Source organism: Erinaceus europaeus, chromosome 5 (assembly GCF_950295315.1).
Source record: "Erinaceus europaeus chromosome 5, mEriEur2.1, whole genome shotgun sequence".
Taxonomy (NCBI): domain Eukaryota; kingdom Metazoa; phylum Chordata; class Mammalia; order Eulipotyphla; family Erinaceidae; genus Erinaceus; species Erinaceus europaeus.
The window spans coordinates 115,891,391-115,910,286 of record NC_080166.1 but is presented as its reverse complement, the minus strand read 5'-3'; the positions used below and the strand labels follow the sequence as shown (position 1 = coordinate 115,910,286).

At 39.8% G+C, this 18,896-nt stretch overlaps 1 protein-coding gene across 1 annotated transcript in view; it reads left to right on the top strand.

Moving 5' to 3' along the window:
• The window catches only part of PDS5B (PDS5 cohesin associated factor B), a 168,220-nt gene that overhangs the window by 90,661 nt on the left and 58,663 nt on the right, over positions 1-18,896 (top strand). Inside the window, exons 12-14 of the mRNA XM_060191870.1 lie at positions 4,603-4,754; positions 7,225-7,338; positions 15,429-15,510. Coding sequence (XP_060047853.1) covers positions 4,603-4,754; positions 7,225-7,338; positions 15,429-15,510 — 348 coding nt within the window. The remainder of the gene's footprint in view (positions 1-4,602; positions 4,755-7,224; positions 7,339-15,428; positions 15,511-18,896) is intronic.

The following is an 18,896-nucleotide window of genomic DNA, read 5'->3' as shown; positions in this document are numbered from 1 at the left end:
GGATAGAGAGACACCTGTAACTGCTTTACCACTCACAAAGCTTTACTCTTACAGGTGGGGACTTGGAGCTTGAACCTAGGTCCTTGCACATTGTAACATGTGCACTCAACCAGGTGTACCAGCACGCGGTCCCCTATTTTTTTTGTTTTATTTATTTATTTTAATTAAAAACAATTTTTACTTATAAAATGGAAATTGACAAGACTATAGGATAAGAGGGGTCATTGTCACACAGTGCCCACCCCTAGAGCTCCATATCCAATCCCTTCCCTTGATAGCTTCCCTATTCTTTATTCTTTTGGGGGCATGGACCCAGGATCATAGTGGGGTGCTGAAGGTGGAAGGTCTGGCTTCTGTAATTGCTTCTCTGCTGAACATGGTGGGGTCTTCCCAGGGAAGTCAGGTTGGCATCATGGTATCATCTGGAACCTGGTGGCTGAGTAATGAAGCTGAAGGGTTGACATTCCATGCCTGAAGTCTCTGATCACAGTCCAGAGTGGAGCATGCTGAGGTGGTACTGGTTGTATTGATTAGGTTGGAATCAGCAGATGCAGTATCAGTTTGTATGACTTGAGACAAGCATGCAGGAAAGTGAGCCCTGCCCTAGAGGTTCCAGGACTGGGAGATGTATGGACTTTATAGAGAAAGGGGAAGGTTCCTGCTGTCTTAGGGTTTAAGAAGGCAATAGATAGTTATTGCTATAACCAGATTATTTGGCTATTGGGTTAACTTTGAAAATCCCATTGTTAGGATTTGCTGTATCATACAAGACCTCACCATAATTTATGTCCTTTTATGCTATATATATGTAGCTATAACACCACCAGTTGCTTCTGTCCTTCCTGGCATAAGCTTTGAGGAGATTTAATATTTCAAAGAACGAGTCATTATTAGAAATGTATTAACAATTTGAGCCCACTGTTAAAATTCAATCTGATTACCAATTTGAAGTCAAGTGCTTAGATAGAAAGAACATATACTCAACCTATGGTCTGTGTATCAAGAAGTTTCAGACATTTCCCCCCCTTTCATAATAATTAGTTACTTATGAGACTGTAAGTTAATAGGAGTGTATATTAAACCAAAGGTTTGTGTTGTGCCATAGACACACACACACACACACCCGTGAAGCTGAACATCTATCCTTACCTACCACCCAGAAATTTTTACTTTGGTGCCATACTCCAAACTTAGTCAGATTCTGCTTTGAGTTTCCTTTTCTGTTCTTCTTTCTTAACTTCTGTTTATGAGTGCAATTATCCTATACTGGTCTTTGTCTTTCTGACTTAGCTCACTTAACATAATTCCTTCTAGCTCCATTCAAGATGGGTCAGAGAAGGTGGGTTCATTGTTCTTACTAGCTGAGAAATATTCCATTGTGTAAATATGCCACAGTTTTCTCAGCCATTCATTTGTTGTTGGGCACCTGGTTTGCTTCCAGGTTTTAGCTATTACGAATTGTGCTGCTGTGAACAGGTTTACATATATCTTTTGGCTGGGTGTACATATATCTTTTGGTTGGGTGTTATGGAGTCCTTAGGATATATCCCTAGGAAAGAAATTACTGGTGTATAGGGGACGTCCATTCCTAGCCTTGTGAGAGTTCTCCAGACTGCTGTCCACAGAGGTTGGACCAATTTACACTCCCACCAGCAATGTAGGAGGGTTCCTTTGTACAGATGCACTGCTCAGCTCTGGCTTATGTGGTTCAGGGACTTGAACATGGGACTTCGAAGCCTCAGGCAGAAGAATAGTATAACCATTATGCTATCTACCCCCCACCCCCGCCCCTTACTTAAAAAATTTTTTTTAATTTACTTATTGGGTAGAGATATAGAAATAGAGGTGTACACCTATCTTTTTGGTTGGGTGTTATGGAGACCTTTTTTTTTTTTTTTAGAAAAGCTTGAGCACCACTCAACTCTCGGTTACTGGTGGATCAGACTGGGATTTCTTGCATGCAAGTCCTGTATTCTGCTGCAGTACGTCTTCCTACCCTGAAAACTCTATTTTTCCCTTCATTTAAAAAAAATAATTGTAATAGTAGATTATAGGATTTTAAGATTATAGTGTATATAGTTCCACACCCACCTCCAAAGGATAACCACCATAGTTCTCAGAAGTCTTAGAAACAGTTTGTTTGCTTCTGTTTTTTTCTCTTGCCCCTTAAATTCATGTGTATTAGGTCTGTAGATTCATATGAGTGAAACCATCTGGTTGTCTTTCAGCTCTTTACTTATTTATTTTGCTAACCATAATCACCTCCTATTCCATCCATTTTGTCCTAAAGGACACAATGTCATCTTTTTTTTATTGCAGAGTAGTCCTCCATGAAATAGATATCCCCTATAACGTCTTTCGCTTGTTATCTGTTGATGGACATTTAGGCTGCTTCCACTCTCTGGCTATTGTGAACATTGCAGCTATGAACATAGGGGTGCATATGTTCCTTTTAATTAGTGTTTGAATGTCCTTTAGATAAGTGCGTAAGAGTAGTATTGCTGGGTCATCCGGCAATTCCATTATTTAGTTTTGTAAGGTCTGTCCATAGTCTTCCAACGGGGATGCGCCAGTTTGCATTCCCACCAGCAGTGTAGTAGCAGATTTCTCCCCTCTCCTTCTCCCTCAGTTCTTTTTTTTCTCCAGTACCCCACAACCTCTCCAACACCTGTCATTTCCTGGTTTGTAGATGTAAGCCATTCTCTCATACATGAGATGGTATCTCAGTTTAGTTTTAATGTTTCTATTTATTATTGGATAGAGACAGAATAATTGAGAGGAGAGGGGGAGATAGAGAAGGAGAGAGGCAGAGAGATACCTGTAGCCCTCACCACCACAGAGAGACACCTTCACCACTCGTGAAGCCTTCCCCTGCAGGTGGGGACCAGGGGCTTGAACCTGGGTCCTTGAACACTGTAATGTGTGTGCTTAACCAGGTCCGCTGCTGCTTGGCCCCATAACCTTTTTTTCTAGTTAGTATTTGATCTACATATTTGTGTATTCTTAGGAACTGTAATTCATGTATATCTTTGTTCATCCTGTGGCTTTCTTTTTAGGGATATTTGGTGCTTTCATTTAAATGTTGAGTACCAAAAATAGTTGAGTATAAGTCTCCAAAATTAAAAAAAAAATTTTATATCTATTTATTTATTTTCCCTTTTGTTGTCCTTTTTAATTGTTGTAGTTATTATTATTATTATTGTTGTTGTTGTTGATGCCCTCATTGTTGGATAGGACAGAGAGAAATGGAGAGAGGAGAGGAAGACAGAGAGGAGAGAGAAAGATAGACACCTGCAGACCCGCTTCACCGCTTGTGAAGCGACTCCCCTTCAGGTGGGGAGCCGGGCACTCAAACCGGGATCCTTCCGCCAGTCCTTGTGCTTTGCACCACATGTGCTTAACCCGCTGTGCTACTGCCCGACTCCCTCCAAAATGTTTTAATACTCTTGATGTCATTACTACATGTTCTATGTTTAACTTCCCCTTAAAGTAGCATTTAGGGGAACTAGAGGCAGTACAGTGAGTTGATGTTTTCTCAAAAAACTCAACGGCTTAGCTTATGAATAAGGCTTTTATTTTACTTCACATTTACTTATTTTTATTATTTGTATAAGAGAGAAACAGAGACAGACACACAGACCTACACACTGTGCTCCTCTGTCATACGAAGTTCCAGCAGTCAAATATGGAGCCTCATGAACATTAGTCCTTTGCCACTGAGCTATTTCCTTGACTGGGATAAGGACTATTAATCTACTCTAATTAGCTGACATAGAAAGCAAGAAGAGAACATTGCTCTGAATGATAGAATGCAAACAAAAATGAATATCCTGTGGATATTTATGAAGTTCTAAATCTCACAGTTTCCATTACAGGCCTATGTTTATATAAAAATATGAAGTAAACTCTTTCAAGGATAATTAAAAGAAAACTTTTTTTTTTAAAGTTGCAAACATTTCTTTGTTCTTTTACCAGAGCATTGTTCAGTTCTGGCATATAGAGTTGCTGGGATTGAACCTGGCACCTCCAGTGCCTCAGGCTTGAGAGTCTATTTGCACAATTAAACTCTCTCCCCAGTCCAAGTTGAATACATTTCTACTACATTTTAATGTACAGATACACAAAATGAATAACTGAAAGTTAGCTAAAGTCTATATCATACATTCTTTGAATTTCTGAATTTTGTTGTCATCACTGACATAGTGCATTCATGCTTAATAGAGACTGGTTTTGAGCAAAAAAAAAAAAAAAAAGTGAAACATACGTCACACTATCAACTCAACTTTGCCTTTCCATGTTTGATCGCATGCTGTCTTTTAGATATTCTGAGTCAAGGTATATTTTGAACTGATTCTTGTTTTTAGCAGTAGATAATGAATTTAAGATAGTAAAGCATTAAAAGTCTGCATTTATGTCAACATATATGAAAATGATAGTTATGTTTTTCCCGTAGTAATATTAAAATGATATCTAGTAACTTGACGATTGATGAACATGTGTTATGTAAAGCAAGTCAAAAATTAGAAAGCTAGACTGAATCAATTTAATGAAAACATTTTAAAATATTTAAATTACAAGAAAATATTTTCTTTTTATTTCAAGTGGAGAGTACGCAAAGAAGCCATGATGGGACTTGCCCAGATTTATAAGAAATATTCTTTACAGTCAGCAGCTGGAAAAGATGCTGCAAAACAGATTTCATGGATCAAAGACAAACTGCTACATATATATTATCAAAATAGCATCGATGACCGGTAAGTCAAGGGCATGAGACTCTAGATCCCATCTGAGTCAAGCAGCTGGTTTCCCTTCCACTAGAGCTGTGTTGAAGTAGTAATGTACTCATGACTTTAGGAGTAAGTATGACTTACAAGTGCATTTTCACAGGCTATTTTTGAGCAGAATAAGGTTTACAAGTGGAAATGCAGAGCCAGATGGTGGCTCACCTGATTGAGGCCTTATGTGACCCTATGCCAGGACCCTGTTTCCAAGCTCAGGCCTCTACCTGCAGAGGGGGAGCTTTATGACTGGGATAGCAGTGCTGCAAATGGCTTTCTTTTCTGTCTCTCCTATTTCCCTTCACCGGTTTAATTTTATTTATTTTATTTAATATTGATTTATAAAATTAGAAGATAACAGGAGTCCAATTCTACACTGTTCCCACCACCAGAGTTCTGTGTCCCCATCCTCCACTAGAAACTGCAGTAGCTCTCCCCAGGTCACAGATAATAGATTGACTATTATTCTGTAATGATCTATATTTATATATATTTGCCTGTATTTTCTATTGTCCTCCCTTCTCTTCCTAAGTTACACCTACACCTATTTCTACTTCTGAATATTCTGAATATCCTTCCCCCCCCCCCCCCCCCCGCGCTCTTCTTTCTCTGGGTCCTGATAGAACTGGAGTTCAGAGCATTCTGGTCATCTTCTCCTAACATTTCTCCCCTCTGGGAAGTCTCCTATCTCTCTCATCATCTATTAAAAAAAAATAATAATGGAATAGTGGAATTTTGCAGGTTTAAATCCCAAGTGACAAACCTGGGGCATAAAAAAAGAAATTAAAATACAAACTAACTGGACTGTAGACATTTTAAATACATACTGACCCAAGGCTAACACAGTTTATTTCTATAAACAGTCTTATTATTTCCCTATTTCAAGGCAATGTTAAACCTTGTCTATGTAGTTAATGTAGTAGTTAGTATACATAAAATTCCTGCATGCAGTTTGAATTGGTTTGACAGGTTGTCAGTGCCAAATGATTTAGCCTGTAAAAGGTTAGAATGAGAAATTTAAGAACTAAATGTCATCTTATAATTTTAAGAGGTATAAAGACACTAGGAACCAAATATCTTCTTAGGCTAACATTATCAGAGAAAGTTCACACATATTACTGTCTGTTTAAGAATGTACTTATGTAATGTGCTTGAGGAAGGGAACTATAATTTCACTCTGGCATTTTCAGTGCCAGGAATAAAATAAACCCTGTGCTTTGTTCAACTAACATAAGATCTATTGTTAATCTTGCTGGAGATTGAACTCGGAACCTCTCATGTGTAGATTGTGTGCTCTCTCCATCCACCTCCCCAGTTGCTTTAGTTCTTTTTTTTTTTTTTTTTTTTTTTCTTTTCCCTGGGGCTCGGTGCCTGCACTATGAATCCACTGCTCTTAGAGGCCATTTTTCCCATTTTTGTTGCCTTTATTGCCTTTGTTGTTGTTGGATAAAACAGAGAGATTGAAAGAGAAGGGGGAGATGGGGAGAGAAAGACATCTGCAGACCTGCTTCACTGTTTGTGAAGCGAACACCTGCAGATGGGGAGTCTGAGGCTTAAACCAGGATCCTTATGCTGGTCCTTACACTTCACACCACGTGCACTTTACCCACTGCGCTCCTGCCCAGCCCCGCTTCAGTTTTGACTTTATCAGAATTTAGGTTGTTAGACTTTTTGAGTGTGTGACGTTAATGCATAGAAATTTGCATTACTATTAGACTGCATTTTTTGGGGGGGTTACTTTTTTTTTTTCCCCTCCTCCAGGGTTATTGCTGGGCTCGGTGCCTGCACCATGAATCCACCGCTCCTGGAGGCCACTTTTTCCCCCTCTTTTGTTGCCCTTGTTGCAGCTTCGTTGTGGTCATTATTATTGCCCTTGTTGATGCAATTCGTTGTTGGATAGGACAGAGAGCAATGGAGAGAGGAGGGGAAGACAGAGAAGGGGAGAGAAAGATAGACACCTGCAGACCTGCTTCACCGCCTGTGAAGCGACTCCCCTGCAGGTGGGGAGCCGGGGGCTCGAACCGGGATCCTTATGCCGGTTCCTGCACTTTGCGCCACATGCGCTTAACCCGCTGTGCCACCGCCCGACCCCCGGGGGGTTACTTTTATCCAGTTCTTTGATGACTATGAAAACAGAAGAATATTACAAATTTCTTAGTTTTAATTATTTAATTAGTAGATGCTTGGAATTTGTTTCTTGGGAGATCTACTTACAGTGCTTTTTAAAAAAATCTGTAATATTCAGATAAGAAAAATTTATATTAGCTGGGCTCATTTGGCTAAATCCTTTTCCAGCCCCTCTTCTTCAGAAAGGAATCTTTGATTGGAAATATCCACTCAGAAAGTAGAATTTTTTTTTTAACTTGTTACTTAGGTGTTTTGGGATTTTATGTAAAAATTTGATAATTGAAAAATCAGTACAGTAACTTATCTATGTTCTTTTTAGATTACTCGTGGAACGAATCTTTGCACAATACATGGTCCCTCACAATCTGGAAACTACAGAAAGAATGAAATGTTTATATTACTTGTATGCCACATTGGATCTAAATGCTGTGAAGTATGTTTCATATGATAAACTCTGCTCTTTCAATCTTTTGCTGAACATGAGAGTTATTGAGAAAAATAGAGGTGTGTGTGTTTGCGCACATGTGTGAGTGTGTGTGAGTGTGTATGTACGTATGTATGTATATGTATTTAGACCCAAGAACACCGCTCAGTCCTGGTTGGTGGTGGTGTGGGGGATCGAAGCTAGAACCTCTACATTTAGGTCCTGTGTGTTATTGTTGCATTGTCACCCTGGCCCCAAAGTTATTTTAAATGCTACTAATTTATATAAGTTTCATTTTATTATACACAATAAAATACTTGACACCTGGGATTAACAATTGCCATCAGTTGAAGAACAGAGTTGGTGGCACTGAATTGATTAGGATTTGAGTTCGTCCCGCCTTTTCCTTTTCTCTCCCTTCCCCTGTCTCCCTTCCACCCTCTCTCCCTCTCCCCGTCCTCCTTCTCTTCTCAAAACAGAAATACCAAACAAGGTTCTACCCTGTCAGTTTTGATGCTCCATTCCTCCCTCCCCCATTACCACACCCTTTTTTTCTTAATGTGGCCCCAGCGATCAACCCCAAGACCTCACACTTTCAGGGAAGGAATGAGCTGCTGTACCATCTTTGATTTGATTAGTCTCCCAGTTTGCATATTGATCACTCAGATATTAGTGTATTTATTTTGTTTTTTTTGCTTAAAGCATTGTACTTCTGATATTTTCTCCTGATGTTGATTTGACTTGTAGTGTATTGCATTAGAGTATAAGTTTTCATCTGTATAACCTTAACGTTGTCTTATAATATGGTATAAGATTATGTACATATATTTAATGGCCATGTTTCATTCAGAACATAAATTTTTCTATTATGTTCTTTTGGAAAAAGCAAGACATTTTCAAAGTTTAGACTTTCTAATGTGTACTAGGGTAAACCCCAGACTTTTAAAAACTTTAAAAATTTTTTATTTATTGGATTGAGACAGAGAAATAAGAGGAAGGAAGGAGTTAGGTTGGGAGAGAGAGAGAGAAAGAAAGAGAGATACCTGCAGCACTGCTTTACTGCTTGAGAAGCTTTCTCCCTGAAGGTGGGGCCAGAGACTTTAACTTGTACCCTTGTACATTATAAGTTGTGTGCTCAATTGGATGCTTTACTGCATGCCCCCTGACTAACGAAATATCTTATTAGAAAAGGAATATTAAACTGGCTTGAATACAATCTAACAGAGATGTGTATTTTCACTTCCCCAGAGTTTCCCAAGACAACTCTTAGTTGCAGGAATAATTGGTAGCATCAGATGTCTTAGCTGTGATCTTCTATTTCCTTGGGCAAAGTCTTCTCTAGACATCTTTACACTGCTGGTTCTGATACGTTATTTGCCGGCTGGGAATAGAAGCTTGGAGGAGGGGTTGCCCTCAGCAATTGGACAGGTTTCTGACTATAACTCAGTGATAACTGTCTTTTTCTTTGAGTTGGTATAGACATATATGGTTGTCATAAATAAGAAACCATATTTGAAGAAACTAATTGTCAGCTTCAAAATGACAGATGAAAAATGTAAAAAAAAAAAAAATCTAACCAGAACTTTCATTTTTGTCTAGTGACAGAACTATAATTCATGCCAAGTTTGTATAAATGGTATTTGTCTTTGTGATATAATAATTCTTACTTGTAATAATTCTTACTTGAAAGAAAAAGCTTTTTTAAAAAATTTTTTATTTAAGAAAGGATTAATGAACAAAAACATAAGGTAGGAGGGGTACAACTCCACACAATTCCCACCACCCAATCTCCATAACCCACCCCCTCCCCTGATAGCCTTCCCATTCTCTATCCCTCTGGGAGCATGGACCCAGGGGCTTTCTTTTTTCTTTCTTTATTTGATTATTTATTTATCATGAATTTATTTATTAATGAGAAAGTTAGGAAGAGAGAAAGAACCAGACATCACTCTGGTACAGGTGCTGCCTGGAATTGAACTTGGGACTTCAAGGTTGAGAATCCCGTGCTCTATCCACTGTGCCACTCCCCAGACCACCAGCTTTGTTTTCTAAAGAACTATTTAGAAAGTGTATAGCTTTGGTATTCATAACTAATATCTATAGATGACTACTCATGTTTTGGAAATAATTTGCTTGATTTTAAACAGTTCAGATAGTATAGCGGTTGTTTTTCTTAAATATTCTTCTTCTTTTTTTTTTTTTTTTCCTCCAGGGTTATTGCTGGGCTCGGTGCCTGCACCATGAATCCACCGCTCCTGGAGGCCATTTTTTCCCCCCTGTTGTTGCCCTTGTTGTTGTAGCCTCGTTGTGGTTAATATTATTGCCCTTGTTGATGCAATTCGTTGTTGGATAGGACAGAGAGAAATGGAGAGAGGAGGGGAAGACAGAGAGAGAGGGGGAGAGAAAGATAGACACCTGCAGACCTGCTTCACCGCCTGTAAAGCGACTCCCCTGCAGGTGGGGAGCCGGGGGCTTGAACCGGGATCCTTACGGCCGGTCCTTGCGCTTTGCGCCACATGCGCTTAACCCACTGCGCCACCGCCCGACCCCCATGTTTTTCTTAAATATTATTCTTAAAGTATGCCCATTAAAATGCTTTCTTGAACTTCAGTAGCTTGGAAGTGGTCAAGCATAGTTTAACTTCAAAAATGAAAGTGCCGGTACCATTTTGGAGTGAGAATCAAAGAGAATTAAAGGATTCACATTTAAACTAATATATCTCCTCAAAAATCCAAAGGCACCTTTGAAGCATTCTTTTAAAGGGAACAAAGAAAATATCAAACAATTGTCTAGCAAGAAAAAGTTTTAATTTTAATCCTCTTAAGTGTTTGTTGTTGAAATTTTGCTTACTCATTTCTGTGAGATAAAGATGGTAACGTTCAAGCTTGACCTATGGTGGTGCCAGGAATTTCATCTGGGGCCTTTGGCACCTTGGGATGCTAGTCCTGTGTTCTAAAATGGTTCTTCTATGTGTGTGTCCATTATATTACTATTTTTTATGGCAGTGCTTTCCACAGTAATGATGAAAATTCAGATAATTTAAAAAAGGTATTTTAGGGAGTCAGGTGGTGGTACACCTGGTTGAATGCATGTGTTACACTGTGCAAGGACCAGGGTTCAAGCTCCCAGTCCCCACCTGCAGGGAGAAAACTTCACAAGTGATGAAGCAGTGTGTCTTAGTCTCTCCCTCTTGATATCCCCCTTTCTCCCAATTTCTGGCTATCCCTATTCAATAAATAAATAAGTAAATAAGTAAACAAAGACTATTTTTAAAAAGGTTTTTAAAAGCTATTTGAAAGCTTTGAAATATTTTTAAAGTTTTAAGCATGTGACGCTGATACTCTGTGCCTTATATTTCAGTAACAATACTGCTTTCTGTAACCTAGCCCCCTCCCCCCTCTATTTAACTGTACAGTTTTTTCTTTTGTATTATTTTTTAAATTTCATATCTTATTTATTAATAAATAAGAGAAAGATAGGCAGAGAAGGAGAAAGAGCCATACATCACTCTGGTGGTACATGTGCTGTCTGGTATTGAACTCCAGACCTCATGCTTGCAAGTCCAGTAACTTTATCCGTTGAGCCACCTCCCGGACCACTAAATTATTTTTTGCCTGATTATAATAAAACTATTTAAAAGACTAAAGTTTTTGCCGAATAAAAGAGTATTCAGTTAATGCATAATACATTCTTAACATTTAAACTGAAATATAATAAAATTAAGTTTTGCCTCAATACTGAGGGCTACCTTCTGTTTGTTTCCTTTATATTCTGCCTACTGTGGGGCCTCTTCTGTCAGATATTATTTATTTATTTTTGCCACCAGGGTTATCATTGCGACTTGGTGCCTCCACTACAAACCCACTGCTCCCGGTAGCCAATTTTTCTTTTCTTTTTTAAAAAAGTATCACTTATTTATTTATTATTGGATAGAGACAGAGAGAAATTGAAAGGGGAGGAGGAGATAGAGCGAGAGAGACAGAGAGACACCTGCAGCCCTGCTTCACAACTTGTGAAGCTTTCGCCCTGCAGGTGGGGACCTTGGGGCCTGAACTCGGGTCCTTGTGCACTGTAATATGTGCGCTTAACCAGCTGTGCCACTACCTGGTCCCACAGTCATTTTTTCTTTCTATTTTTATTTGATAAGTAACAGAGAAATTGGGGGGTTGGGAGGTCGAGAAAGATAAGACACTTGAAAACCTGCTTCACTGCTCATGAAGCCTTCCCGGTGCAGGTGGGGAGCGGGGGCCCTGAAACCTGGGTCCTTGCACATGGTGATGATATGTGCACTTAACTGGGTGCACCACCACCTGGCCCCTTAGTTATCCCATTATTTCTTAAATTTAATCCTACTGCAATTAATCCCTACACTTTTTAGCCTAATGACACATTCCAGCTAGTGCTGGATCATTCCTACACTTATTTATTTATTTCCATGACCACCAGGGGTATCACTGGGGCATGGTGTCAACACTAGGAATCCATTGTTCCTGGAGGCCATGGTTTTCCCTTTTCTTTCTTTTTTTTTCCCCTTCCCTCCTTCCCTCCTTCCCTTCTTCCCTTCTTCTCTCCCTTCCTCTTCTATTTGATAGAAGAAAATTAAGACTGGAGGGGAGGGGAGAGAGAAAGAAAAGATAAACACCTGCAGACTTATTTCACTATCTCCCTGCAAGTGGGCAAATCCTGGTCCTTTTATATGGTGATATATGTGTGTGTAAGCTGCCCCCCTTTCCCTACTTTTACATGGTGATATATGTGTGTGTAAGCTGCCCCCCTACATTTACATGGTGATATATGTGTGTGTAAGCTGCCCCCCTTTCCCTACTTTTACATGGTGATATATGTGTGTGTAAGCTGCCCCCCTTTCCCTACTTTTACATGGTGATATATGTGTGTGTAAGCTGCCCCCCTACATTTACATGGTGATATATGTGTGTGTAAGCTGCCCCCCTTTCCCTACTTTTACATGGTGATATATGTGTGTGTAAGCTGCCCCCCTTTCCCTACTTTTACATGGTGATATATGTGTGTGTAAGCTGCCCCCCCACTTTTACCTGGTGATATATGTGTGTGTAAGCTGCCCCCCTTTCCCTACTTTTACATGGTGATATATGTGTGTGTAAGCTGCCCCCCCACTTTTACATGGTGATATATGTGTGTGTAAGCTGCCCCCCCTACTTTTACATGGTAATATATGTGTGTGTAAGCTGCCCCCCTACTTTTACATGGTGATATATGTGTGTGTAAGCTGCCCCCCCACTTTTACATGGTGATATATGTGTGTGTAAGCTGACTCCCTACATTTACATGGTGATATATGTGTGTGTAAGCTGCCCCCCCACTTTTACATGGTGATATATGTGTGTGTAAGCTGCCCCCCTTTCCCTACTTTTACATGGTGATATATGTGTGTGTAAGCTGCCCCCCCACTTTTACCTGGTGATATATGTGTGTGTAAGCTGCCCCCCTTTCCCTACTTTTACATGGTGATATATGTGTGTGTAAGCTGCCCCCCCACTTTTACATGGTGATATATGTGTGTGTAAGCTGCCCCCCTTTCCCTACTTTTACATGGTGATATATATGTGTGTGTAAGCTGCCCCCCCACTTTTACATGGTGATATATGTGTGTGTAAGCTGCCCCCCCACTTTTAAATGGTGATCTATGTGTGTGTAAGTTGCCCCCCTTTCCCTACTTTTACATGGTGATATATGTGTGTGTAAGCTGCCCCCCTACTTTTACATGGTGATATATGTGTGTGTAAGCTGCCCCCTACTTTTAAATGGTGATATATGTGTGTGTAAGCTGCCCCCCCTACTTTTACATGGTGATATATGTGTGTGTAAGCTGCCCCCCCTACTTTTACATGGTGATATATGTGTGTGTAAGCTGCCCCCCCTACTTTTACATGGTGATATGTGTGTGTGTAAGCTGCCCCCCCACTTTTACATGGTGATATATGTGTGTGTAAGCTGCTGCCCCCTACTTTACATGGTGATATATGTGTGTGTAAGCTGCCCCCCTTTCCCTGCTTTTACATGGTGACATATGTGTGTGTAAGCTGCCCCCCTTTCCCTACTTTTACATGGTGATATATGTGTGTGTAAGCTGCCCCCCTTTCCCTGCTTTTACATGGTGATATATGTGTGTGTAAGCTGCCCCCCCTACTTTTACATGGTGATATATGTGTGTGTAAGCTGACTCCCTACATTTACATGGTGATATATGTGTGTGTAAGCTGCCCCCCTACTTTTACATGGTGATATATGTGTGTGTAAGCTGCCCCCCTACATTTACATGGTGATATATGTGTGTGTAAGCTGCCCCCCTTTCCCTACTTTTACATGGTGATATGTGTGTGTGTAAGCTGTCCCCCTACTTTTACATGGTGATATATGTGTGTGTAAGCTGACTCCCTACATTTACATGGTGATATATGTGTGTGTAAGCTGCCCCCCTACTTTTACATGGTGATATATGTGTGTGTAAGCTGCCCCCCTTTCCCTACTTTTACATGGTGATATATGTGTGTGTAAGCTGCCCCCCCACTTTTACATGGTTATATATGTGTGTGTAAGCTGCCCCCCCACTTTTACATGGTGATATATGTGTGTGTAAGCTGCCCCCCCACTTTTACCTGGTGATATATGTGTGTGTAAGCTGGCCCCCCACTTTTACATGGTGATATATGTGTGTGTAAGCTGCCCCCCCTACTTTTACATGGTGATATATGTGTGTGTAAGCTGCCCCCCTACTTTTACATGGTGATATATGTGTGTGTAAGCTGCCCCCCCACTTTTACATGGTGATATATGTGTGTGTAAGCTGCCCCCCCTACTTTTACATGGTGATAGATGTGTGTGTAAGCTGGCCCCCCCCACTTTTACATGGTGATATGTGTGTGTAAGCTGCCCCCCTTTCCCTGCTTTTACATGGTGATATATGTGTGTGTAAGCTGCCCCCCTTCCTACTTTTTATATGTCACTTAGCTTTTTTTTTTTTTTTTAATATTTATTTTCTTTATTTATTCCCTTTTGTTGCCCTTGTTGTTTTATTGTTGTAGTTATTATTGTTGTTGTCATTGTTGGATAGGACAGAGAGAAATGGAGAGAGGAGGGGAAGGCAGAGAGGAGGAGAGAAAGATAGACACCTGCAGACCTGCTTCACCGCCTGTGAAGCCACTCCCCTGCAGGTGGGGAGCCGGGGTTCGAACCGGGATCCTTATGCCGGTCCTTGTGCTTTGCGCCACCTGCGCTTAACCCGCTGCGCTACAGCCCGACTCCCGTTCTTTTTCTTTTTAAAAGTAATTCTTTTAATTTTAGTGGGCATATCTGCTAAATATCACCATCCTCTTTTTTAAATGAGATATATTGTGTAATTTTATTTTATTTAAAATTTTTTTTAATCATCTTTATTTATTGGATAGAGGCAGTCATAAATCCAGAGGGAAGGGGGAGATAGGAAGGGAGAGAGACAGAGAGACACCTGCAGCCCTGCTTCACCACTTGCAAAGCTTTCCCCCTGCGGGTGGGGACCAGGGGTTTGAACCTGGGTCCTTGTTCATGGCAATATATGCACTTAACCGGGTGCACCACCATGTGGCCCCATTATTTTATTATTTTTTTTGAACCAGCTTTCTCGAACTTTATCTCTCATCTCCTTTTGTAATTTGAACTTAATATGGTTAGAATATTCTGAAAGTATCTATATCCTTTTCTTTGCTTGCGTTTTTGTTTTGTTTAGTTTTTGCCTCCAGGGTTATCACTGGGCTCAGTGCCTGCACTACAAATCCACTACTCATGGAGGTCTTTTTTTTTCTTTTTCGTTGCCTTTGTTAATATTGTTGTTGATATTGTTGTTGTTGGATAGGACAAAGAGAAATTGAGAGTGAGGGGAAGACAGAGGGGGAGAGAAAGATAGACACCTGTAGACCTGCTTTACCACTTGTGAAGCAACCCCTCTGCAGGTGGGGAGCCAGAGGCTCAAACCGGGATCCTTACACTGGTCCTTGCACTTTGTACAATGTGCACTTAACCCTCTGTATTACAGCCCAGCCCCCAAGTTAGTGTTATTTTAAATTTATGTGTTTGTTTTTCAGAGCATTGAATGAAATGTGGAAATGTCAAAATCTGCTTCGACATCAAGTGAAGGATTTGCTCGATTTAATTAAACAGGCCAAAGTAAGTTAAATTTAATGAATTTTGCTTTCTAGGTTTTATACAACACTTTAAAACATTTATTTATTTACCAGAGCACTGCTAAGTTTAGCTTATTGTGGTGCTGGTAGAGATCAAACCTGAGACCTTTGGTGCCTCAAGCATAAAAAAAAAAAAAAAGCATAACCACTATGTTTCTCGATAGTCTATATAGCACATTTGTAAGTTACTCTACATGACCGCTTCTGTGTATTAAACAGCTATTTTCGTGTGAAAGTTCTCTGAGTCTAGAACATGGTTCAGGAGCCTTCTGTTTTGTTTTGTTTTGTTTTGTTTTGTTTTGTTTCTGCCAAGGACCATTTGATAATATTTATAACATCACTTATGGGCTTTCCAAAATTATCAACTTAAAAAAATTAGTGCTTAATGCAAGAATCTCTGGTTGCTTTGGCAAGGCTAGGCCAAATAAATTCTCAGGTAACATTACGATTTTTAAGAAACTTATTGCAAACAAGCTACATTTACTATGTAGGCAAAAAGTTATGTAGTATCTAGATTTAAGGTTTCTTGATAACATAAGAGCAAAATTGGCAAAACTGGGCAACATTGAAAGCATGAAAAATAGAATAAATGTATAATTTAAAAAATTTCATTATTAGGGGATTAATGGTTTACAGTCAACAGTAAAATACAATAGTTTGTACATGTGTAACATTTCTCAGTTTTCCATGTTTCTATTCAATCCCCACTAGATCCTCCTCTGCCACCATGTTCCAGGACCTACCCCTCCTCCCCAAGTCTTTTACTTTGGTGCAATACACCAAACCCAGTCCAAGTTCTGCTTTGTGCTTTCTTATTTTTCAACTTATTATTATTACTGATTTAATAATGGTTGACAAGATTGTGGGATAAGAGGGGTAATAGTTCATACAATTCCCACCACCAGAGTTCCATATCCCATCCCCTCCATTGGAAGCTTCCGTATTCTTTATCTTCTGGGAGTATGGGCCAGAGATCCTATAGGGTACAGAAGGTGGGAGGTCTGGCTTCTATAATTGCTTCTCCACTGGACATGGCTGTTGACAGGTGGATCCATACCCCCAGCCTTTTTCTATCTTTCCCTACTGGGGCAGGGCTCTGGGGAGGTGGGATTCCAGGACAGATTGGTGAGGTCATCTTCCCAGGGAAGGGAGGTTGGTGCCTGGTAGTATTTTTCGGCTTCTATAAGTGAGATGAATATGGGATGATCTCATGTTAGTTTTAAACTGAATCTAGGGAAAACTGAATTCAGCCCAGAATATACAGGTGTACACTTGGAGGTGAGTCGACCAAATTGTTTCATCTAAGGGGAGAAAAATTATTTTTTCTATATGTAGATTTAGCCATTTGTCCTTAAACAATAAACAAACAAAAGAAACCAATGCATTTTAGTACTGGTCATTTGAGTTATTTGTAGTGACTCCCCCTTTTCTCCCCCCTTCCTCTAAACCATAACTAATAAGGTATTTCACACCTCTTGTTTGCCTGGTTGAGTCTTATAACTAGATTGGCATTTTTGTTTCATAACTTCTCTTTTCTTGGTTTATTGACCAAAATTTCACCGTCTGTGGTTATTGATTATATTGAACCGGCTAGAATAAGTTTTCCATTATATAATGAATGACTAATAACTAATTTTAGTGATTTCTGCTATTTCAGTCCTTTCTCTACAGAGAGAAAATTGGAAAAATCTAAGTTAAGTTAGTTCCAGCCAATAAATAGGTTTTTCAGTGTGGCTTATAATGCTTTAAGTTAACAAGCTGTGGACAAAGAGCCCTTATTTGCCGCTTAGAACCATATTAACAATCTACTTTTTGTCAACATGTTAATTGAAAATATAAGGTTTTTATATGCACATACAAAACATTATTCTTGGTTGGAGGCATTATAAAATCATCTTTGTAGTATGCTAATAGTGTGGATCCCATGTTAAATAGCATTATGTACACTTGTAATCAAATGAAAGTTTTCTTTGATTCACTGTCCCTTTGTTCCTCTCACTGATAAAAACTTTGGAGAATTCATGACTTTCTTTTCTCAGTTCATTGAGAAGATTTGGTTTCTTCCTGCTTTGTGGGATTTTCGCTTTATATAATTAAGAGAGTTCTCACCAATGTTGGGTAGGTCAAAAAGAAAAATTAAATGAGGAAACTAGTTGCTCAGATTGTATCCCAGTAAGAAGAGAGTTAATAGTCTTTTATTCTAGACATAAAGCAAAAGTTATAAGAAAAAATACATAAAGCTATATTTAATTTTGTTTGTTTCTATTTCTGTTTTACCAGAGACTCTTAAATACTTCAACAAAGGAGTTTCCTTCCCCCTTATTTCCCTCATGCTTCTTCCCCTTCAGTAATTTTTTTTTTTTTTTTTTTTTTTTTGCCTCCAGGGTTATCGCTGGGGCTTGGTGCCTGTCCTACAAATTCACTGCTCCTGGAGGCCATTTTTCCCCCTTTTGTTGCCCTTGTTGTTCATTATTGTTGTTATTGTTATTGCTGTTGTTGTTGTTGGATAGGATAGAGAGAAATGGAGAGAGGAGGGGAAGACAGTGAGGGGGAGAGAAAGGTAGACACCTGCAGACCTGCTTCACTGCCTGTGAAGTGACCCTCCTGCAGATGGGGAGCCAGGGGCTTTAACCGAGATTCTAAAGCCAGTCAGTGAGTTTTGCACCATGTGTGCTTAACCTACTGCGCTACCGTCAGGCACCCCCCCCCCCAGTACTTTTTTTCATTGATTAAGTCTGATTGGAATAGTTTTTGTTCTTACTTTTTGTTCTCAGCAATGTGGCCCTTCTACTTCATGTAATTAAGTTGATTCTATGATTTCCATTATTATTGCATTTTTGTTGATGCTATTTAGTTTTTTATTTATTTTTATTATTGGATAGAAACAGAAACTTAGAGGGAAAGGGGGGAGAGGGAAAGAGACAGAGAGGCCCCTGCAGCCCTGCAGGTGGGGACCAGGGCTTTGAATCTGGGTCCTTGCACCACTGCAATGTGTGCGCTTAACCAGGTACGCCACTGTATGGCCCGATGCTATTTATTTTCATGTGTTTCAGCTTCTCAACACCCCAGCACTACCTCCTTTTTAAATCTTAAATTATCTTAAAAATATTTATTTTATTTTTACTTATTAACCAAGGGATAGATAATCAGAGCCCATCACTCCAGCACACGTGGGAGGGACATCATGCTCAAGAGTCCTGTGCTTGCTTTGTTTATTGTGCCGTCTCCCTGGCTGCCCCAGCACTGCCTCTTTTCCCCTGGATTAAACAACGCGACTCTTACCTTTTTCTAGATAGATACAGTGAAATGCTTTAATTTCCCCCCTTTTCACTTTCTCCCTCTCCCCTTCTCTTTCTCCCTTCCTTCCTC